General features: G+C 38.4%; 1 protein-coding gene across 1 annotated transcript in view; it reads right to left on the bottom strand.

Annotated features, from left to right (window-relative positions):
- FBN2 (fibrillin 2) overlaps positions 1–11,791 on the bottom strand; it is a 180,226-nt gene extending 168,435 nt beyond the window's left edge. The window contains exons 1-5 of the mRNA XM_062599002.1: positions 11,559–11,791; positions 10,506–10,588; positions 6,667–6,765; positions 6,221–6,316; positions 3,524–3,619 (exon numbers count right to left, since the gene is read on the bottom strand). Of these exons, the coding sequence (XP_062454986.1) occupies positions 3,524–3,619; positions 6,221–6,316; positions 6,667–6,765; positions 10,506–10,588; positions 11,559–11,791 (607 nt within the window). The remainder of the gene's footprint in view (positions 1–3,523; positions 3,620–6,220; positions 6,317–6,666; positions 6,766–10,505; positions 10,589–11,558) is intronic.
- Positions 11,792–25,095: the final 13,304 nt, after the last annotated feature.

The raw sequence follows: 25,095 nt of genomic DNA, 5'->3' as shown, positions 1-25,095 counted from the left end.
TCAGTTTCCAAATAATCATATAATGTAACTTAAATCTCGTATTACTGTAACATTTTATACATGTTTCGGTAAAAAGTCTAAGACTTTCAAAGACAAATAAGGAATACAGATGCCAAAATACAGGTGTTCAAATCCATTATGTGGCTTGAATTCCAGCTTAAAGTTTTGTAATGAACTGCAAGAAAGAATTGAATGTTTTTATCTGTAACACAGCAAAAATGCAGTTGCAGTACTAGAACCTTTTAAAGAAATAAAAATATTTTGAATATAACCATCCTTATTAAAAATTAAATCATCACCACAGCCAGAGTCTGTGCTCTCCATCAGAACTAAGGTACAAACTGTAAAGCAGTCTAACATTATCCAGCATATTCAGGATCCTCTTAAAATCAATCCTAATTGCAAAGACCAGGTGGTCATTCATTTCAGTTAGAGGGCAGGTATGCATTTTACCAGGAAGACACAGATTTCTCAAAATAGCTGTAAATATTACTGAAGTTCTTAACAGAACGGTATTTCTTATTTTCTCCACCCTCATCAGAATATATCAGAACTGACCCATGAGTTCAGCTTACAAGAAGGTATTACAAAGATGATCTGCTGGATGACAGCAAAAATTAACCTAACAGTGATGAACAGAGCTCCAAATCTGGTTTTAAGAATGAAAGCTTGAATACAAGCAATTAGAGACAAAGAATCAAATTCATCTTTTACATTTCTCTGATGCTTGTGACATCTAGTGGGTATTCAAAACAAGCCTGAAATAGCAAATAGGAATTCCTGTTTTCCCAGGAGCTGGTTAATTTACTTATTTCCTTCGTCACTATGGAAATTTGTTTCCATTTTTACAGTCAACAAATGTCTAGAACGAATGGTGCAAGATACTTTTACTACTTGTATGTTATTTTGAACACTCTATCTCAAAGCTGAATTTGAAACACAGAAGTTACATAGGATTCACTTCAGAAGCCATTTCTAAACACGTAAGTGTTTGGGAGCAACCACCATGGGCTTATCAAGGGCAAATCATATCTTGTCAACCTCTCTGCTTTCCAGTCACTGAGGTGACTTGTGCTGTGCACAAGGAGAGAGCAAGTGGATGTTGAATACCTTGACTTTAACAAGGCTTTTGACAGAGTCTCACATAGAGAGACTGTGATTGGTGACAAGTGGGCTGAATAAGTGAGCAAGGTGGGTGAAAAGCTGGCTGGACTGCTGGGCTCAAAGAGTTGCGAGCAGTGGTGTGAAGTCCAGCTAGTGCAGCCCCTTCAGGGATTAAGACAGTGCCAATGACTGTTTGTCTTCATTAACAATGTGGACATGTGGACGACGGGACAGAGTGCACTCTCAGCAAGCTTGCTGAGGACACCGTATTGGGGGTAGCAGTCAATGCACTGGAAGGTAGGGCTGCTATTCAGAGCAACAAGGTTAGGTTACAGAAATGGGCTGACAGGACCCTCCTAAGGTTTAACGAAAGCAAATGCAACGTGTTGCATCTAGAATGGGATAACTCCATGCAACAATACAGGCTAAGGGCCCACCACCTAGGAAGGAATTCTGCAGGAAAGGATTATGGAGGTCTTCTTAAACAACATGCTAAACACAAATCAGCAATGTGTCCTTGCAGCAAAGGCAGCCAACTGCATCCTGTACTGGATCAGTGAGAGGACAGGCAGCAGGTCCAGAGAAATTATCCTTCCCCTCTAATTGGCACTTTCAAGACTGCATCTGGAGTACTGAGTCCAGTTTTGGACTCTTCAGCCAAAAAAAAAGACATGGATATACAGAAGCGAGTTTAGAGGAGGGCCACCACGCTGTTCTGGGGACTGGAGCAGTTGACCTATGAGGAGAAGCTGACAGAACTGAGTTTGTCCAGCCTTAAAAAGAGTTGACCTTTTTTGCTGTCTATAGCAATGGAAAATGGAGCCAGATTCTTCCTGCAGGTTCACAACAATAGGACGAAAGACAACAGGGACAAGTATGTACATGCAAGATTCTGATTAGATATTAGGGAAGAAGTTTGACCATGAAGATGGTCAAATGCAGGAGCAGGTTGTCCAGGGAGGCTGCAGAATCTCCATTTGTGAAACAGTTCAAGACTCAAATGGAGATGGCCCTCAGCAACCTGATCTGATTAGACCTGTTTTGAGCAGGAGTTGGACTAGATGGTTTCTGGAGGTCCCCTCCAATCTAAATTATTTTATGACTCTAAGAAGTCTTTTTCTACTCTGAGTGGCTATCTTTTCCACTGCTGATGTGAATCAAGAATGTGATGTTAGACAAGGATTTTACATTTTCTATTAATGAAAATGAGCCCAATTTTTTAAATACTAACAATCTTTTGAACATTTTAATGGAGTAAGATAACAATGTACGCTTGTATTCTGCATTTCACACCCCTGTCACTCAGTTCTTCAGAATCCTTTTTGATGAGAACTCATACTTGCGAATACGCCAAACTGGAGAAAGACAAAGAACACTATTTCTGTTAAACTCTCAGAATCAGCTTTGATTATGGTTGACAGCTTCACGTCCAAGGACATACAATTCTTATTATTGTTTTGAAAAGCAATCTGCAGTATATCCATTCATTAAAAAATTCTAATTAGACAGTAATTTGGGTTTCATTCATCTGCTGCACACAGAATACCTTCTATAATTATATCTAAAGTTGAGCAGCTCTACGTTGCTATTTTTCAGAAGTCTCCTTGGCTTCAAACTACAACCAGTGTTCCCCTTTATTAAAAAGCCACAAGCAAAAACATTTTTTGTGAGTGAAATCAGATTTATTCTAAATCATTACATATAGACTTTGTACCTTAAATATTTGTATGCTAACCACGTACCACTGTCAACAATAAAAATTATTCAGAATCATTAAAACTGGCTCTGTCAGTATCTCTATGCTCATTAAAGAAGGCTGACAGCTTTCCCAATATAATCTTAAAATCATATACTAATTTAGCCCTTAGTTCATAAAAGTAGTTTAAGTTAAGCCATGCTTAAGATTTTTTCATTAATAGGAACGGTTTTAGGAACTGATCTCAGGAATTATGTAACTGGTTCTTTTTTCCCCCTTCTCCTACCTCCTCCTCTAAGATACAATTACCTAGAACAAGTAACTTCACAAGATTCTCCTGAGAAAGCAAAATTGTGTGAAAAATCAACTCTTCATTTAGTTACGCTTAAAGAATTCTAGCACAATCAGTAATTTTGTCCTAACATCACTTCACATAGCTGAGAGCAAAACGTAGCATTTTCACACACACTAAGTATCATATGAACAGAATTCACAGCCTAAATTAGTTCAAGTTCCTATCAACTGTGGCATCTCTTTACTTGTCAATCTGAACTGCTGCTGCCAGACTCCAAAGGAAGACACTCTCTAAAATTTTAAATAATAAATGGCTTGTTGGAAGCTTACTGGCTCAGCAAGAAAACACAGTACACAAAACACCTATGTGGAACATACACTATTGTACCATATACCTATCATAATTTTCTTTCTTTGTCTTTCTCTTACCTCTTTCACATTGAGGACCGGTAAATCCATAAACACATGCGCAGCGATTAGGACCAATGCATCGTCCTCCATTCTGGCAGCCATTTTCACAGACAGCTGTCAGTGGGGGAAGGAAGGAGAAAAAAAAAGAAAAAGTTAATGACATTTCAAAGATTCCCACGTGTGGTATTCACACGTTTTTCCTCAACTGCTCTAACTCCTCTAACTCCTTCTGGACACTAAGACTCAACTGATCTTCTTATCCACCACCAACATCTATCAGCAATAGTAATGATTCTTCACGTCAAATTCCAGTAGTACTTGCACCTGTTTAAAAATATACTTAAGTAGAGCATCTGCTAAGAAGCTTTGGTGAATACGAAGAATTAAACAGCTGCTTGCAATAAAGATCAGACAGTTGTACACACTAGTCACAATCATAAGCACTTGTATCTATCAGTGAAGTCAACAGATAGAAACTCAAGTACTTCATGCCTGATATACATTAATTTGTGTCAAAGCTACTCAGTCACAACAGTGGCAAAGCATTCAAGAAGGGAGAACAAAAATGGCATAAGCTTTAGAGGAATTTTCATACAAACAGTAAGCAGGGAGACACATAATTCAGGTCTCAGAATAGAAATTGCTGGCCAGGAGAAGGGGTGCTTAAAGCAAGGCAGAAGAATCACTAGCTTAACATACCTTAAAGTACCTACAAGAGCTGTCCTTCCTAAAAGATCCCAACCAGAGCTAAAACTATTTTCTTCTTGATATAAATGCACAGTGTACACAGATAGAGAAGATATTTGTCTCTTACAGTTCTGTGCATCAACACACACTATTTACCAGTGGTCTGCATTAAGCACAAAGTCTTCTTCCAAACCACTGAAATCTTCTGAATTTATATACTATAAAGGATTCCTAATTATCTTGCAAAACAGAGATGATACTGCAGGTACGTAGCTTTCCTTAAAGCAAAATTTCACTTTTTGTGTCAAAAAGAATTTTCACAGCACCTCCAACAAAGACAGAGGAAGACACTTCATCAGCTACTTTGAAAAATACCATTATTAAAAGTTCTTTAATCAATCCCATCTATTCTGGGGCTCTTTGCTTCCAGGACATATAGCTTTGTTCAGAATTAGCACACATTCCAAATAAACATGCTTCACTGAAAGATGGTTCAATGTCTTTCAGTGGGCCTTAAAAACAGCAAAGAGAGGTTTTGGTGCAAAACTTTCTAGGCTGCTTTCCTGCTCAGGTCTCTCCAGATTACAGATAGGGTTTACAAAGTATTTGAGGACTTAGCATGAAAGAAACTCAGGAATCTAGAGATGCTAAATCTTTCAAACTGGAAATCCACGCATGCCTCCATATAGGGCAGTGGGAAACATAAAAACGTACTGTTATCTGGAAATATGATAAAGCTTTACTTCTTATCAAGAACTATAAAACTGAATTACTTTCTTCCGAGAATGCAAGTCTTATGTATGAAAAATGAAGATACTTCTGTGCATGCGTTACATTACTTAATTGACAATGACATTTAAATTTTTTAAAGTATTAGCTACAGTAGATTTAAGAAAAATAAACATTTTAGTAAAATAAATATAGATTTACATTTTTTTCAGATGCTCAAATTCATACTGTGTCTAGAAGTGAAACTCTCAATCTTACTTGAAATTTTAACTATCCTATACTCTAAGACAAATCACCACAGTTTGAACAGATTTTCTGGATTGCTTTAAAGTTTTAAGAAGCTTACAGGTTCAAACCTCTTTTCATTTACTCACTGGAAATGTGCCCCGGCTGAGAGAATTCTGGTTTTGACCTTAAACTTTAAAATGAGCAGGGAGGGACCAGCAACACTTAAAAGTAAAAATGTGACTCAAGTGACAATCAGATTAGGATTACAACTATTATTTAAAATTTCAGAGAATTTCATCCAAACAGAAATGAAGTCCAAACAAGATTGCTGTCCCTCCAGCACTTGCGAAAATGACTCAGACCAAAGGATGTTCTCCTGTCTACTCAGTTCTTTGCATAGCTGCATTTATTTGTCTGTATTTCTTTCAATCTATTACCAGCAATTAATTTCTCAGCTAATTAGCAACCAGCTACCCTCAGAATACACTAGGTCTTTGAGTCTTTCGTCATCTTCCTACCTTTCGTCCTTTTTATTGTTCACTAAATTTGCATACCTTGTCAACACTATCCTGCGATAGGTAGAGCTGTGCAAATAACTGACTTCTTAGCTTGCCTGCCAAACCAGAAAGCATCCAAAAGCTTGAACTGAACCACATTCTTTTTTTCTTCATTCAAATAGAAAACAGAAACATGCTATGAGCTGGTAGTTAGGCTGCTCTTCTGACATGTAAAAGCTATACTGTAAAGCAAATGAAAAATGACTGAGCTTCTAGGAGAAAAAGAGAGTGGGATGTATACTGCCACTGCCCCCAAAGGATTTTTCCAGCCAAAGTTATTTGGTGAATTCAATTCCTAACTTGAATTTTGAAGAATCCAAACGCACTTTATGAATGACCTTTCTTAGACTTTCAGCTGAACACAGTGCCCAAAAACAGCACTACACCTCTCTCATTTTTTTTTATGTTTCTGCATATTGACTTTTTTACCTTCCTACCTACCTAAAATAACAAAGCTAATTTGCAGGATTTCCATCTATTTATTAACTTTATATGTGATAAGGAAGTTACTTACGCTGTCCACAGTAAGTTCCAATGTAGCCCTTCTGGCACTGACACTGATCTTCTGAGCAAGTACCACCATTCATGCATCTGATACTGCACTGTTGCACTATGGTGGAACGCAGACAGGCATATGTGTTAAAGTGTTAGTAACATATCAGGAAACAAATTGGGATTGAAAAATCATGCATATATTATTACATTATATATAGATTTGTATTTAAATATGCTTATTTCCTTAAACATATAATTTTTTGTCACACAGCGCAGACATGCACATATGAATATCAATCTCTACCTGCAAAACTACTGACATACTAAAGCACAGATTACGTATATTTATGCAATAATGATAAGTTATTTTTGAAGGTTTTTACATAGTAGTTATTTTTAATTGGAAACATACAGAAATTACTTAAAAAGAAATCTCTCATGAAAATAAACACAGTAAGTCATTACCTGATTTTGATCCGCAAGTAGGTGATATTTGTCCACTTGCACAAGTACACATGTTAGGTCGGGAACAAAATCCATCACCACAGCTATTTCTACAAATTGCTGAGGAAGAATACATTTAAAAAGACAGTGATTAACAATGCCCTTAATCATAAATTACAGGAAAAAAAAAAACCAAAATGCGTTAATGTCTTCTCTTCAGAAAAGAATATACAACTCAAAGAATTCTCAGTTCACTGAGACAGCTAGTAGATATGTGTAGAAGCAGTAAGTTAGGTAAAGGGAACTGATACAACTGGTATCTGTGATACATACATTTAAAGACAAACAGAAGGTGGCCTAATCAAATAGTAGTCTGACCAGACCATCAACTCCATTCCCAATTAGAAATGTCAGTTATTAAAAAAGCAATGTAAAAGGATTAAAATCACAAATTTTAGACTGTAAGACCTGCAGAAAACATTAGCAGGGATCTGAGTTTTGAATGAATATAAACAGTATGGCTCATAAATCCCAGTTTACAGCATAGCCCTTTTTTTTTTTAATTGCTCTTTTTAAAGGATCTTAACATTTTTTGTAAGATTATCCACCCTTTACACAAAACTGTCCTGTGGTAAGTCAATGCCCAAACGCAGGGCTTGCTAGATCTTCTGTAGTTTCCCTAAATATGGCTTAATATTTCCACATTATCATTGAAATGCTAATTTTATCAAGTTCTCAGGGAAGCCTCTCCACGCTATGTAATGTGTGCATAATGTGCATGCTGTTCTGCTACCCCTCTGATGCATCAGTTGCACCTTCCCTGCCCACTCACCTGTCAAGGGAGGTCCACTGCACAAAGCAACTACAGGACCAGGAAAGAGGTGAGGGCTAAATCCAGACTCTGAATGACATCCAAATGAACACAGCTAAATAATCTGGTGGATTAGCAGACACACCAAGAGAGAGCCTGAAAACGTTAAGAGCCAGTACCGTACAGGGGAGTCTCTAGAGTATGCATCTTGCAGGAGACACTTTGAAAAGCAAATGGCAAGCAAGAAGCACACTTCCTCTGTAAATAACTCTGGAGTTTGGAGAGAATTAAATAATCCTGAAGCACATCTCCTCAAGTTCCGGGGGTTACAAGAGGAACAATTTCCTCCTGTAGAAAAGTTGCCAAGAAAACGCTGAGTGCCTAAAATACCTGTCTATACACATTAAACAAGCAGAGCTGACACCACTCCCATAATGCTTGCACCCCACCTCTGATTCAAGAAAAGGTAAGTAAATGAGATCCACTTCTCATAGGGAAGCAACCATTCTGTTGTTCCATTACAGAAATTTAAATATGCTCCCTGCAAAATTTACATGTTCCCTTTTACCCTTTTCTCACCAAACCAGAACCTCTGTATTTACACTGAACATGATAAAACTACACAAAATGTTGTAAACTTGTGTCCTCCCTGAAGTTAAATGTCACATTTCTTTACCAAAGAGGTGCAGACAAACCCGTGTTAGCGGTCCACTGACACTACTCTTCTGGCAATTATCACGAGCATCAAAAACACGCAATGCGGATCATCTGCATTTGTCATTAAATTTCTCAACAACTACATCTTAAATGTGAAGGCAAAAGAAGTGGAAGTTTGTGTGGTTTCATTATTTAGCTGAAATTAGAGACATACCACTGACTGATGTGAAATGCTTTTTCCATTAGCTGACTTAAAAGCGAGAAGCTGGAATCTGATTTAGAGCTCTTGACAAACATAGGGAACCAGTGTTGTTTTCCTTAAATCACTATTCAGTCCATCTTAAGACAGCTCAATCTCCTGATTTATGCAAGGTCTACACTACACATTTTTGTCAGTTTACTATCTGTTGAGGGCATAACTCTTTATCAACAGAAAGTCCTACAACAGACGTATGCTTAAAATATGCTTCCTTCAATATAGTTTATTTTGTTTAAGGAAAAAGTAAACCTAGACAGACCTTGGCTTTTTAGATAACTAATTACTTGTAATCATAAATATCTCACAGACCACCAGCAATCATTATCATTTTATCAGCTGAAAACACTACAAAGTCGGAATGGTTTCCTATCGACCTACTACTAGTTCATTGACCTCACGCCATGAAATAATGCTTTAAAATCACCAATTACACTCAACACTAATTATAATTAACTCATCTCTACTAAGAAGTTTCTTAGCTTGTCTGTTACCCTGTGCAGGAAGCTTTAGGTAGTGAAACAGCTTAACTAGAGGAACCATCATCTCAACAAAAGTTTCACATGACTGTAGAATTTCATGCTCTTACACCTTCACCAGAAACAAACTGAAAAGTGCCTAAGCCAATCTCACTGCTGGTCTGGCCAAATTATTCACCCTTCAAGCAGTTTAGAGAGCTGCTATTGAACTCCACTATGTTAAAAGGGAGCTAGATGCTGTCCTTTGGGCATACACATTAACAGTAAGTTTAAGGTTATTCTGGATGAGAAGTCACCTGAGTCCAAGGTCTTTAATAGGCATTATGAGACACTTTTAGGATGATTAGCAGGATTTTCAAAAGCCCCTAAATCACTCTCTCCCCTGATTTCAATCAAGTTAGATATCGCGCTGAATTTGAAAATCTCATTACATACTAATGGCATATTTAGGCAACACAAATCCATTCAGAAACTCACTTTTACATTAAAGTAAGGCAATACGTAAAAGATAAATACTGAATTAAACAGCCTGAGGACTTCCTGCTATTCCACATAAGTTTTGATATTCCCATCTTCCTCACTCTGAACTACACAGCTAAACTTTACTTAGAAATACTAAGGTCAACCTCAGATGAAAAGCCGTGATACCTAGCACAGATAAAAGGAATATTAGCAAGGCTTACTTTGCCATGTAAAAGGAAGAGATGTGAAGTCAATAGTCACCTTTAGGTTAAACAGATCTTGGTTTTCCTCCCATTCCTTCCCTAGTTTAGTCCTGGATGTCTGTAATACTCTTTCAAACAAACTACAAAGAACTTAATTGCTTACACAAAGGGCAATATAATCCAGAATCTAAATTCCCAACTTGAACATACTCACTGGAAAAGAAACGAAGAAAGAATAAAATAAATAGGTACAGTCTTGCACTAAGATTCAAAGAATATAAAAAGCATGCATCCAATAACAGCTTTTATCTAACAGAGAGAAACTCTAACTTAATTTTATATTTCCTTTCTAGGTAGACAAAATTTCCTAAGCAGGGTATTCAGTAGATTTCCCTTTCTTGCCAAACCATCTCAACAGCCAGATCTGTCAGCACAGTATTTATTATGACCAGGCAGTAATCACAGTCTACATGCTTTATAGCTATTAAAACACAACTAAAAATGACAGGCAAGAGAATAAGCACCCCAGATGTAGAAAAGTTTTCCATCTGATTGTAGTTCCAAGCCTACCACAGAAGTTTCATAAAACTTCAGGTCTCATTTGCTTTAGATCAGGACGTTTTAGCTTTTTAGCTTTTTTCCTGTTATTGTTGTTGATTATTTGATTGATGGAAAGATTTTCTTTTTTTTTAATCTCTACTTCCCCCTTTTTCTTTTTTCTTTTTTTAATAACTAAATGGAAACATACCTCTTAGGAACACACCAAACAAAATACAACAATTTGCCAATCCTTCTATTACAGGAAATGTGGGCCAGTAAATCCATCATTTCTTTTTCTTTCTTTTTTTAATATAAGCCAAAAGACTGAACTGGCCAAATTAATTACAAGATGAATTCTCTTTTCTCATCCTAAACAGAGCAGTAGCTCAAAGAAGAGTATTTGCTTCTATTAATACCCACGGGGCAGTAAAAACTTAAAGTCAGACACTTACGAACAATACATTGATTTCCTCCAGGGAGCGTTTTCCATCCAGGGCAACAGTACGAATGGAATCTAGAGCCGCACACGTTTGGCCTGTCACATAGACACACAAATAAATACATATACTAAAATATAAATCAATGGAAACAGAATCCAAAGTTTTATGTAGGGAAGAAATCTACTGGTCACATGAAACAGAAACAGTATGGCAAAGAGGTCTAAAAAAACCCTCCTCCCCAAAGGTACAAAATCTTCCTCTGCTCTAAGTTCCAGGCCATTTTATTTTATATTAGTTCAACTGTTTAGAATAGAGAAGAGGCAGAACAGGCAACAACAGGTCTGGTGGAACTAATGAAGATACACAGATGAGTCTGGCTCCACTTTCATATATAGTCTTGAAAGCCATACTTGAAGAATTCGCTTTATACTGCTATGACACAAGACAAGAGGGATGACTAGCCATAAAAATGAGTAATTTAAATCACCTAGAACTCCCCAGCCATTAGGGAAACAAGTTTTCTGCATAGTTTCTCAGCAGAAAACAATTATGCACAATGCTTAACATGCAAAGCAAAATCTATGTTAGCCTCTTCACGTTATAGCATCCTTGAATAGGAAACTGATGTGCAGTATTCGTTATTTGCAATTTATGCCCACACTCCACTAGACGCAAACAAATGACTGCTTTTACAATAGTCACACTATCAAAAAGACCGTGTTTCATAGCTGCAGACAAAATATGGAACTTAACTAATTACATTTCCTTAGTCATAAACTGGCTGAAAAGATAACAAGACCAAAACGCAAACCAGGGTACAGTTTTGCAGTGGAGACAGGTTATGTGGTTGCAGGGAAGCTGCTACCAAGAGATTGCGTAGCTAGGGAGCGGGCTCCGCAGAGGTGCCTAGAAGGGTGCCCGGGGCCCGCCAGCCTGGAAGGGCAGCGTGGAAGCAGCTGCGGGCAGGAGTTAAAGAGGTTCAGAGCTGCTTAGGAGTGGCGGCGCGGGCCGGGCAGGCGCCGGCGGGTTGCGTGGGGGTGCGGGCGCAGCGCGGTGCTTTCCTACCCCCGGAGCACATCCTGCTGTCCTCGCCGGCGGACGCGGCCGGCGGCGGCGGCGGCGCTGCCTGCCCCTTCCTCCCGGTATTCCGCGGCGGGGTAGATGCCGCCCGCTCCTCCCGCAGGGCGGACCTGCTGCTGCTGCTGCTTTTGTTGCCCGGCTGCTCCCTGCGCCCAGAGCGCTACGCAGCCCAGCCATAGGAAACAGGGCTGCACGCAAAGCCACCGCTGTCTCCCCATCCTGCAGCTGGCCAGATGGAAAGCGGAGGACGAGGAGGGGGAGGTGGACGGGGAGAAGGGAAAAGGGCTGCTACTCCTGCCCGCCTTCAGCAAGCAACGCTCGGCGGCCGGGGGCGGCCGTCCGTCTGCTCCGCTCCCTCTTCTTGGGCAGACTTCAGCAGATCAGACTCTTTCTTCTCTCTTCCCCAGCCCGCCCTGCCGCGAAAGCCTTCAGCGGGACACGGTGATACCAACAGCGGGGTCCACGTTGCATCCCCCCCCTCCTCTCTCTCCAAAGAGAGGAGAGGAAAAAAAAAAGGGTGATTTGGGATTTTCTCCCCCCTCTGCGAAAAAAAGGAAACCCAACAGAACCACGCTGAATTTCGCGATTAAAAAAAAAAGAATAAAATAATTAATAATTAACAATAACTACGGCCAAAAGAAGAACTGTGCCGAGAAGGACTAAGAGGAGAGCAAAAATCCCTGCCAAGTACGAGGAGGCGGTTTTACAGCTGGCTCGCGGTGCGGGAGAAGCGCGGCGGCGGAGGCGGGCCGGTGCCTGCTGGCCGGTGCCGCGGCAGCGCCGCGAGCCGGGGGGAGGGGGCTAAGGGCGCGAGGCGGCGCCGCCGCCGCCGCCTCTGTCACCGCGGGGCCGCGCCGCGCCGAGCCGGGCGGAGCGGGCGCCGCTGCCGGCGCGCACGTGGGGCGGGAGGAGGGGGCGGCGGGGGGGGGGCACGGAGCACACCCAGGTAGAGCCGGCCCCGGGCGAGGGCGGCCTGCTCCCTCCCGCTCGCCCGCCGCTTCGGAGCCGTACAATGAGCGACAGAAAGACCCGCCTTTTCGGAGAGCCTCCTCCCCCCCCCCGCCCCGGCCCGGGCCCTCCCGCGAGCGGGGCCGGCGCCCGGCGGCAGCGGGGCTTCAAAAGAAAAGCCGGGAGCGCGGCCCGCGCGGCGCAGCCCTGCGGCGGCGGCAGCGCCGGGGGCCCGCAGCGGCGCCCCGCACGCCTCGCCGAGCAGAAAGTCATGCCTGGGTGCTGTGGGCAGTTGTGCTTTTTTCTTTAAAGTCACTGCAGACCGTGCGTTGACCGCTTTCTTCAAAACACCTCGGTAACACCCAGAGCTGAGCGCTTGAAGTGTAGCTGCTTGCAGCCTGCTAACCACGTTGTTCTGAAAAGTTCACACTCTTAAGCTCTGCTTGTTTTTGTTCTGCCCTTTCTCTCTGAATATACATCTTAGGAACAACAACAACAACAACAACAGTAGTTCAGCTGATTTCATCTTTTTTTTTTTTTTTTTTTTTTTTTTTTTTTTTTGGCCTCCAGTTCAATCCATCAATCCAATGCATTTACCTAGATGTGAGGAATAATTAGCCACTGGTAAAAAAGCAAAGCAAAGCAACGAAGACACCTCTGTACCCGAGAGTCCCGGCATGCTCCCTGCAGTCATTCTGATAACACCAGCATACAATCTGTTTTCATCATCTAAGATGATTTATCACTTTGAATTACAACTCTGCTCTTGAGCACCTCATCATACTGTGGCAGACATAAGACTTTTAAGCAGCAGAGGTTTTTTGCTTGTTTTTTTAAGCTTTGCATGCATATTATCTGGCACTTCTAATTCTGGAATGAGAAGCAAGAGCCAAGTTTTGTTATCTCTGTAATAAACCCCACTAGCTAGGAGGTCAGGAAACTATTTTATTCAACTCACCTTCCTGCTTTAATGGTCTAGTGGCCCCAGCAGAGGCTCTCTAGATATCTGTATGCTGACTGATCAAAATTTGATTTTGTTTAAATCTGGAAGGATGAACAAAAGCAAGACTGGATGTGAGGATCCATAAAACCTTGAGAAATTAAGGGAACTATTTAATGAACACAACTGGATTGAAGTGTTCAGAAATCTCATGAATATTGGTGAGGTTTGGAATTTCTTCAGACGCAAAGCTATAAAAGCTATTGTGAAGAAGATGCTCCTAACAGAGAGATAGGGAGAAGCAGAAGGATTCCAAGCATATTTGGATGAATATCTTAAAAAGAACACAAAGAATAAGCAGATAGCCCACAAAGAATAAAAAGGGACTGATCAGAGTAAAAGTCTAGGGCCTCAGATATCAGGAAGCACAGAGATAAAGAAATTCCCACAAGTTAAACAGAGCCTTGAAAGGGAAACCAACATGTGCATATGAAAGACTTTCAGCAAAAATAAATAAGTAAGATGAGAACAACAAATGAAAGAGATTGAACCAGTTATGCAGTAGGGATAAATTAGCAATTAGGGAAAAATAGGTATGGTCCAAAATTAGGCTATTTATTTCTTAGTTTGTAGTATGAAACTGAAATATAGGCAGCTAGTCAGTAGGATTGAAGGTGTCAAAACAGAAACCACCACAATTGAGGTGTAAATGAGACTCAAAAACCTGTGTGCAGTCAGACCAGAAGAGGACTAGATGCACTTTTCTCAAAACATGAAAGGAACTAGCACATTGAACTAAACAATATTCAATTGCAAGGAGTCCTAATAATTCTGGTAAGGTGATATAAAAGGACCACGTAAATATAGGTACAAATGAAATACCAGCAGAGCTGTTTTCATCAGAAAGAAAAACATTTTTTTTATAGATACAAGAGATCAATGAGACAATATCTGAAACAGTACTTATGTTCTGATTATCCATGTTAGAATAAGATGTATTAACATTGGAACAGTTGCAGATAAAGGCCATTAGCATAGTCAAGGGAAGAAAACTACTGGTGAAAGTTTGGCTTCTTTACCTAGCAACAATTCTCTTAGGGAAGAAAAAAAGGATTAGCAAGGGGAAATAAATATGAAAAATAAATATTGCAAGTATAGATTAGTGCTACTATTAGCATATTTTCTTACCTAAGACAAGGATATAGCTTTTCTTTAGAATATAAAACTGAAAATACTTGTAGAATGAAACTGGATTACTTTTAGGAAAGTTCTCGTAGGACGCGTTTGCCAAGTGTTAATAAGGGCTTGAATCTGACGATCCCAGAGCTTTCCACCCATCCTACATCCTAGCTAAGAAAGAAAAGCTTCTTTCATGGAGAACACCATAACATATTGACATCACGTAACTGATACAGAAAGATGAATATCTAACTTGCTCTAGCTGAAGTTGCACTTCAAGTCTCACCAATTCCAATAAAAATAGTTCCTAACATTATATTTAGTGTAACATGCAAGGGTACATTTAAATACAGAAAATACTCCCTGAGAAAAACTCTTATTTTAATGCTGATTATTTTAGAACCCACATTTTTCCCATGTAGCTGGGGCGTTTTTTCTTCCCAAAGAAGAGTGGGAGTTTATTTTTAAGTGGGGGCTCTCCTACTATTTTGGTATTTGGAAACAAAATAAAAATGTGAATTGTAAGGCTTCACCTTGCTAAAACAGGATCCAAGTAAACCAGATCCCTTGGCTGTACAATAATTTCTTTCAGTCTGTGAAGTCTCTCAATGGCCACATTTCATTTGTCAGTTAAAAACACTCTCTCCTATTCGTGACCCTGAATAATTAAAAGCAACTAATGGAGAATGCCTAAATCAGTACAAGTATTAACAGTACAAGTGACAAGAGGCTGTAAGGATTAAGAAAACACATTTTTTTCTTCCAAGTGCTGCTAATCAAACTACCGTGATGTTATTTTCACACAGCTGAATGGCGGTTTCCTACAGAAAAGTTTCTCTCAAATCAAAGGAATGACTGTAGTAAAGGATCCATCTTTTTGCCCAAGACCATGTATTGGAAGTGTAAGTCATAAATTACAATACACATTTGACACAAAAGAATTTACTTAGCTAACAAGATTTTTCAACAGGTTAGAAACCATAGCATCTTTCTGCACAAGTAAGACATTATAGTGAAAGTGATTAAACAAGCTTATGCTCTGTGTATTACAGCAGCTAAAGGCCAGATACCAGTTTTAGGACCTTAGTGTGTGGTATGGTACAGCCATCAGCCTACAGAACTAAGCATTTGGGTACGTACAGGGCCAGGATGGGTTCAGCCTGTCCTTTCACAGGGATAGGCTAGCAGCAACTGACAGATCTCAGTGCCCGGCCGTATCAAGCACAGCAAGAAGCATTCAGTTTTTAGACATCGTTAGCAGTCCTTCCTACTTCCTCCTAGGAAAAACTGCTCAAAATTACTCTTTCAACATGATCTGGTTTTACTCTAGAAAAAAGTGGTTCAAATGATAAAAATTGGATGGAAGGGACCAGCATCAACTAAGAAACTCAAGTCATTCAAGAACAGGCAAGTATTTTGCTTTTTCTTTCTCCTTTTCCAATTATATCTCAGGTTCCACCTACATAACTGACTTGTTCTGTAAAAAAAGGTTCCCTACTTGTAAAACAAATTCATCTTTTCAATAATATTTCAGTATACCTTATTTTGACCAGAGTGTAAATATTCTCACCTTACTTCTTACCACCAGTATTTTGGACCACTCCAAACTTAAACATTTTTTAAATGTGGCAGAGCACATGGAGAAATAGGAAAATACTGGAAAGTGGTAAATCATAAAGTTATAAACATGCCAAGTAGAATGCCTGTGAAATGCAGTCTGTTCTTCCCTCTTTTCGTTGGGCTGTGTCCACTTTTAAGTAAAGCAAATTATGAAATGTCTATTGATTCACAATGAAGTCTAGGCTTCCAGATACTACAACATACTGAAAATGTTTCACAGTGGTACTCAGATTTCAGAAGAACTAAGACACCTAAGTATACAAGACAGGCCTTTGCACTACTAGCTGTATGCTGCTGACTCACAAACACCGCTCGTTTCTGATGAACTCTTCCCCCCAACCCCTTCAGCTGGAAATGTCATCCTGCCTCTATGACATCTCCTTGTGAGAACGTAGAGTTGTCATGTTAAAATAAATGTTGCCAAAATTGAGGAACTGAAATTGTTCTACCCAGACAGCCCTCCTTTTCCAATGAAAAATACCACAAAGCCAAAAAACTTCGTACAAACTTTCTGTTGCTCATTTCTGTAACCATCATATCATCTTTGACTTAGCCCTCTCTCTCCCTTCAGAATCACATATTCAAGCTATAGTATCTACAAAGATAAAAATGAATCTGCAGGTATAATTTCACATCTACATTATTGCAACAGCATTCCTTCTGGCCTTGCCTTATATAAATCTGTTCAAAACACTACTGACATTATCTCTAACTACAGAAGCCTTCCATTTGACTCCTTTCAGCTGTTCCCTCTTCCGCATAGCATCTAACGCATGCTATTTATCCTCGCCTTTCTCAATTTTTTTTCTCTTGCAATGGTCTTGTAAGACTTAGAGAAATAAAAGTCATAAAAATAGAAATAGGAAAGAAAGTGTTGGCAGAAAACGCAGGTTAAGAAAAGAAATGAAAACTATGAAGCAAACAAATATGAAAATAAGGGGAAAACGAGACATTTTCAGGCAGGAGCCAATCTTCAACTGGTGTCTTTCTTTGGCATCCTTACCATAGAAACTATAGAAACTCTGCTGTAAAGAAAAAAACCCAACTTGATCCATTTCATAGAAATGGCCATCTAACCTGTGCTGCAGGTGAGGAGATTCCGCAGGGCTGTGGACAATCTACCCCAGTGTTCCACTGCCTAATTAAAAAAAAAAAAAAGAAGAGAAAAATTCAAATTCTAACATTCAATCTGAATCTGACAGATTCAGTCTGGCTCTTTAGATATATATATGTGTGTGTGTGTGTGTATGTATATTATATATATACATATGTATACACACACACAGGTATACACACAAGTGTTGGCCAAAAATATCCCTCTGAAAACCCACACATATTTCCTTCTTGACAATGAACTGTTGATAGCTACTCCACTAGGTTTTCTTTAGCCAACTATACACTTGATGTATAATTTAATCTAGACTGTATGGGTTTTTTCCCCTCCATTGGATGAAATGGTATCAAAAGTATTACTAGAATCAGGAAGATTAAATCTATTTCTTTTTGTACTTGACCACCCTAGTATCTGCAACATAAAATTAGTTTTGAGCAAACTAGCCTTGACAAGTCTAAAAAGAAAAATTCAAATTCCTAACATCCGATCTGAATCTGACTTTCATTATTTTAACCTCCAACTCTCATCTCTTTGAATTCACTTTCTCTTTCCAGCTTCTTTTTACATGTTTGAAGATCCCTTTGTCTCCTTTTGAACTTCTCTAGACTGAACCTGTTCTTTCCTCCTTCCAGCAGGCTTTTCTAGGTCTTTACTCATTCTTGCTGCTCTGACTCCTTCTGTTGGGCCTTTGGTCAAGGCCCAAAGTTCAACACAGTTCTCTAGCTAAAGACTGTGCCAAAGTTGATCAGAAAGGGGGGATCATTTACCTTCCACTCCTAAGCCTATACGGGGTGCTTCTCTCTCTCTCACTCTCTTCCCTCCACCCCCAACACAGTACTGATGTTATTGCATCACTTTAGCATACAGTATTCCATACTCCTTTGATCATTTGCTATAGAAAACTTGCTACCAAAAACTTGAATTTCCCTTTATTGCACTGCATTCTACTCCCCCTCTTCGTCCCCCTCTTTTTAAAAGGCCCCCTATCTAACTTATTAAACCATTTTGTATTCCAATCTTGTCCTCCAGGACAGTTGTGCTCCCTCCAAGTTAGCATTAGTTTGCAAGAGGAACACACACACACATATATATGTGTATGTGTGTACATATATATATACACACACATATATGTGTGTGTGTGTGTGTGTGTTTATATAAATGTGTTGGTCAAAAACATCCATCTGAAAACCCACACACGTATTTCCTTCTTGGCAATGAACTGTTGATAGCTACTCCACTAGGTTTTCTTTAACCAATTACATACTTTATGTATGATGATTTAATCTAGACTGTATGGTTTTTTTCCCCCATTGGATGAAATGGTATCAAAAGCATTACCAGAATCAGGAAGATTAAATCTATTTCTTTTTGTACTTGACCACCCTGGTATCTGCAACATAAAATTAGTTTTCTGACTAAACTAATCTTGACAAGTCTATCTCAGTTGTTTTTGATATTGTTTTAACACAGAAACTTGCTCAGAGTTAAACAATTTTTCAGTTTCTCTGAGAGCCCAGTAAGAAAAAAAGGGAGAATACTAATTAATTCTAAATTTATTTTCAATTAAAAACAAAACCCCAGTTAGGAGTAATGATCTCTTTCACAGCTACATCATCTGTAAAGTTTCACTGCACATAAAGGATATTATTGCCATTTAAAATGTAATTATGATTCACATTTATGATTAATTTGCTCACAATTGCTCTATAGTTAGGATCTGACAGTTTTACTGAAAAGGAAAACGCCCCTCACATATACATCAATCATCCCGCAGAACTGCAGGTTAACTATTTCTAAGATTAAAAATTATTTCAGCAGTGGTTTTGAACTAATGCTTGCACTGCAGATGTTAAAAAAAGAGTATTGTCTAAGATATATTGAAAAGATTAAATCAAAACATTATATGGGGATAAAATAAAAACAAAGATATTTAAGAGAGAAGATTACAACTTGAACCAACCCCAAAACGTCTTAACTGTAATAATAATGAAATGCTTCATAAGAGAACTGTTCAATGTAATTAATGATTCAGTGCTACAAAAAGGTTTAATTTTGCAGTATCTGATTCTTCAGAACATTAGTCTTAACTTTAACATGGCAACCATCTACCTTTCCAATACAGATGAGAATGTAAACAAGGAAGAGCATCTTAGCATACCCTTTCAGCATAGGGCAACTAATTTGTTCTGCCCATGAAATCCCATTCTGTTTCTTTTAGAAGGGGAGTGGTGTGGCTCTCTTGACATTGATTTTTAAGTGAAAAGGAAAATGAAATGTTCCTAATTTAGAAATCTTAGCTATTAGAAATGAATCCTACTTCAAAATTCTGAAATCCATCATTAGATGCAAGAATCTGAGGGAGAAAAAAGTAGTTGAAGTGAAGCAGTTTCTCTTTTTCTCCTCTAGATGCAGAAAAAGTTAACCAGGTTTTACATGCAAAAAACAGCAGTGGAAATAAGATCTCTACATATGTCTTAGATGAAGCAGGAGGTTGAAGTCATCCCCTTCCTAGAGCTCAAATATTTCAGTGACTGTTTTAAAATGAGTCAAGTTAAATAAAATCTAAGAAACAAAGGATATTCTTGAATACTGTTTTGTCTAGAGAAAAGCTTGTAGCTGATTCAGTACTTCCCAGAATTCAGGAAGGGGTCTACAGTCCTCGTTATTTTGATTAGTCTTCATTCTAGAAACTCCTCTACCCTGGGGAGTTTGTAGGTGGAACACATAAAAGAGTTCAGTTATTCAAGAGAAGTTTCATCTGGCACTGAACGGTAGACTACATGCTTTTAATTATTTAAATACTTTATTAATTTTATAGTTCTATGATTTAAAATAGTTGTTCTTTCATAAGTTTTTGAGCATCATTTTCTGAATCAGCTTCTCTAATGTCTTCAAGAAGGAAAGATTTGAGTATTCTAAATCTCACTGAGATGACACCATGTAGTCTAACCCACATTCTTCTTGCTATTTTTCTACCTAAAAGCATACATTCATATACAGCATTTTAAGATGTGCTCCACAGTTATTTTATGCCTTAAGGTGCAGTTTTTCTTTCTTTAAATCATGGTGAAGTTCTAGGAGCTGTTGCTACAAGTATGACAAATTAGGAATCTGGAAGAAAGGGAAAAAAAAAAAAAGCTCTCATCTGATGGGATCCATTCTACATTTAAGGGCTTCTGCATGCCCTTGTAAAGGTGAAGAAAATTTTAACTGAAGACAACATAGGAAATTCTGTATACCCAATGTTAGATGAACTGGGAGAATGCTGAAGACTTGCAGCCTAGAAACAGCCCATCTGGATTCCACCGTTCTTGTAAATAGTGCCATTTTGTATCAACTATTACTGTAGCTGTATTACTCCTTAAACCCTATGTTCTTTCTTTTTAATAAATGTTGCTGCAACTGAGGAATCACAACAGTGAAACAATCTTGGCAGCAGTCTCAAGGATCTCTGGTAAGCCCCAAACTAAGAAGTAGCATTACGGAAACAAAAATTGTTCTTAACAAAAAACAAACTAAAAAAAAGTTTTCAGTTGTATTTTTTTTTGCACATTTCTTTTTGATAGATGAGATCACTTTTTTGCATGTTATAAGCAAACTTATTTTGACTAAATTCAGAAAGGTTTATAGACTATAAATGAAAGTAGCTTTTGATTGTTGTAAGACAATTCAAAGTTAAGTTGGCCAACTACTACCATGGCAGTTTCTTTATATAGGCACATACCTAAGAAAAACTAGCTGATTAAATTTACAGAAGCAAGCAAAAGCTAACAGACAGAAGCAAATTTATGTATGGGGTTCAAGTCAACAAAATTGTGACATACCTAATCTCTTGACCACTGATGGGAGTTAACAGATGTGTTCTCAAAACACATGCAGGAAATAAATATTTATTATATTTTCCAATCATTATGGAATGCTTCAATAATTCATAACAGCACTACACATACTAAGACCAAATCAATTCTTACATTAAAATTACTTCAGAGGACTATGGACAGGATATTGTAATTGCGACATCTTTTATTATACTTTTCATACTTTTCACATACAGCAATGGAATTAAAAACAGGCTTACACCAATGCAAATTCCGGAAGAAAGCTGTCAGGCAGCATAAATGTTTCTGATTTGATTTACAGAAGAAGCTAAGAATATTTTTAAGGACATTGATGGTCTCAAATCCATCTGTAGCACCTGCAATTATAAGTACTTGGTTTGGTACACAGACTGCTAAACAAAGACTCTGAAATGTGAATTTAAAGATGCAGGGCTGGAAAATACTATGAAGCTGTCTGCTTTTGTTTTGATTTTTCTTAAGAATATCATTTTAGCTTTTTTAATTATTGGACCCTTAGGTACAATCAGTCCTGATATTTTTATTAGGTAAAACAAATGTGGACTCAAGATTATAGACTCTAGTTGTGCAGTCACATGAATCTAAATGTATTAGGGAGAGAAGCCATGCTAATTCCATACAGATGTGCTATTGCATTCCTGTAAATTTTCAGACTAAAAAGGAAATGCTAGTTACACCCCTTTCCTCTACAGCCTACGGTAGAATGTTTCACAGATTGTATGTGTGTTTTGCATTCAAAGGAAAAAAAATCATGCATCTGTTGGCTAAGATACTGTTTTTAGCATGCCACTGGCACTTTAAAATGAAAATACTTTAATTGGCAAATATGTAGGTTCATATCAATAATATATATGTATTTTTAAAACAATCTAAAAAAAAAGAGGCCCAAGGGCTGGTTTCCTAAAAAAAAAAAAAGATACAGAAACAGGAACAGCTTTATTCAGATGTTCTCCTTTGCTTAGGAAGAAATCATGTTAACACTTTTATACACATATAACTATATATTCACATACAAACACAACCTTTTAAAAAAAAACAAACAAAAGAAAAAAACCAAGGACTTACTATCAACTTCTCAGAGCTAAGATGACTGAGCAAAGAGAATGTAGTAATACTTAACTTAGCCTAAAAACTGCTTTGCACAGAATAAGGGCAAAGACTTTTAAGACCACCACGTAAGAGTTCTTCAAACCAGCAGCTAAAACTAAGTCATGTCCTCTACTGATTTCCATCAGCACAGACCTTAAAAGACTTTCAGTGGTGGAAAACATTTGTGGATGTGACAGCAGAAAACATCCAATATCCATCTTTTCAGCCTGAGAAAATTCCTTCTCTGGCCAAGTCTCTGAAATGGCTAGAGGAATGGCAGAATATGCAGAGTTGGGTCAACGTGGCACAGACTTTTCAAGCTAAAGTTATCATTGCACATCACATTCTAGTTTTGACAGAATAAGGATTTTGACACAGTTTGCTTGCTCAGAATGCTCACCTTCCCATGCTGTGTATTGGATCTCACTAGTGATGTCTATGCTTCAACAGCTGGGAATACAATTCCCTATTTGTAAGCAAAGTGCAGACAAATCCCTTAAGTCACTACTCAAGTGACTCACAAAAGTCAGCTGCCAAACAGAAGTGGTCTTTTAGGCCAAACAAAATTTGTACTTGAAACCATGAGGATACTTTCGATCACTCAGACCATGGTTGTGGTCAGAAAGGCCACCTTTGTGTGCAAAAATTCTTTGTCTTTATAGCCTAACTTGCACTGCTGTGAAATACTATTTTACTGTTTGTAGTTCAGTTACCTTTACTAAAGCACTGCACTTGTGGAAATGTTTTATGGATTCTTGGGTGGGGGGAGGAAGGAGTAGGGAAGGGTGGTCTCATACAGCAAAATATTTATTAAGATAATGCAAAGGCAGAAAGAACACAGCCTCTATCTATTCTCAGAAAACAACTTACAAAACATCTTTTTCTCTCCTTAATCTGCTGATTGATATCTGTTTATCAAGTTATTTGAGACTCATTCAATGTCTTAACTGTAAACTACTATTACGATTATTTTTGGTTTTGATATTACTATTATTATAGTGACATCTAGGGGCTTTATTAATGGATCAAGACTCTGTTCTGCAAGCATGGTATGAATACATGAATTAAGGTTCTGACCCAGAAAACATTACAACCAATTCAAGAGGCACGGTTTGTCTAGGAGAGACTACACAGAAGAAATATTGATAAGCTTGACAGGTGGATTAGTTATGCAAGTGGCATAGCTATTTATTAGAAAAATAAATCCAGAGGATATGGAAGCAGTGAAGCAATGCAAGATCTTGTCTTTGTATTACTTTTCTAGATGTCTATGAGCTGACAGCCTTAAGTTTTAGCTGTGCAGACAGAACATCATCTACAGTGCAAACAACAAACTGCAAGCGACCGTGAGGGTCTGGGCCTGAACAACAGGCAGAACAGTCCTCCTACTAAACACACTTCAAGAAAAGAAGTGGGAGAAAGAGGCATTTTGTTTTACCCTTGCTGACTTCGCACTAACAGCCTGGCCTCCAAAACCATAAGTCAAAGAAATGGATCAGACTTAAGTTAAGAGGACAGAGAGTTGCATGAAATGAGGAGACTAGGACAAAAAGGAAAATGATGGCTACATTTCTTTGGTGAAGAGACAATCTATAGACAAAGCGCAGGAAATAAAGAGACCCAGAAAGAAAGGTTTTACATAAAGTTGGAAGGCTGAGAGTGACATTTTCTTTATCTCAGAACATTTAAGATTCATCTTTACCGATCTTTTTACAAGGCAGGTTTTTTTTTTTTTTGGTAAATGAAAACCAAAATTTTTGAACAATCTCAAGATTATAAGAGGTGACTCCCGACCATTCCTATGGCCAACTCTCTACAGCTGAGAGCAAGTTATTTTCACAACAAGAATATCTGGCATTTGCATATCTGGTATTTCAGCATAGTCTTAACTGGACAAATGTATCACCAGATTCTTTTGTAGTGCTTTGACAACAGTATTAGGAAATTAACATTAGGAAGGAAACAGAGCCTTCAGCTGTTATTAGAAAACTTATAGTCTATAACTGAACTTCAGTGATAGAAGATACTTGAAGGATAAAATACAATACATATTTCTATTTTAAGTTTAGCTATCTGGCTAACAGTCAGATGCCCAGCTTAAGCTAGTCCCTTAGGGTCTCTCTTCAGTGTCATCAGAAACCCACCTCAGGAAACAAAGTCATGGCTCTAATCTGAGATACTTCTCGTAGGAAAGTACATCTCCTCCTTTGCTTCTCTCTACTAGCTAACTTAGGACAGATACAAATTTTCCATCCATAGGATTGCATCCAAAAAATATATGGCTATGGCAGAAACAGTTGTATTCCTCAGTATGAAAGTATCAGAAAAATTGTAAAACATCACCTCATATTTTTTCATTCATTTGGGAAGAATCTCAAACTAATTTAAAGTTTATTCTTCAAACATTTCATTAAATGAGCAAGAAAAGATAAATTACTTTCATTTCTTTTCATAACTGCAATACGACATGTTTCTTTGGAAGGCCTCATTAATTTAATTTCCAGGTTTTTCTGATGTTTTAAAAGCATGATGCCAGCACCTACTAAATTCCCCTCAAGTGTGGTGTACTTAAAATGTGTAATATGAAACTTCAGAGAACAAATGCTGTACCTCACCAAGCAGCAGCAGCTAAATGCTAATGCAAAAACAATAAACAGCCCACAGTCATGAACACAGTCTGGCTGGCAAATTTGCATTGATCTCCAAAATCAGATGTTATAATGACCTGCCACAGAAGATGGTAGCGATACTGTGCTTACAGCTTACCAGTGAAAG

This window comes from Rhea pennata, chromosome Z (genome assembly GCF_028389875.1).
Source record: "Rhea pennata isolate bPtePen1 chromosome Z, bPtePen1.pri, whole genome shotgun sequence".
Taxonomy (NCBI): Eukaryota; Metazoa; Chordata; class Aves; order Rheiformes; family Rheidae; genus Rhea; species Rhea pennata.
The sequence above is the reverse complement of the archived record's forward strand: the minus strand, read 5'-3'. Positions and strand labels throughout refer to the sequence as shown.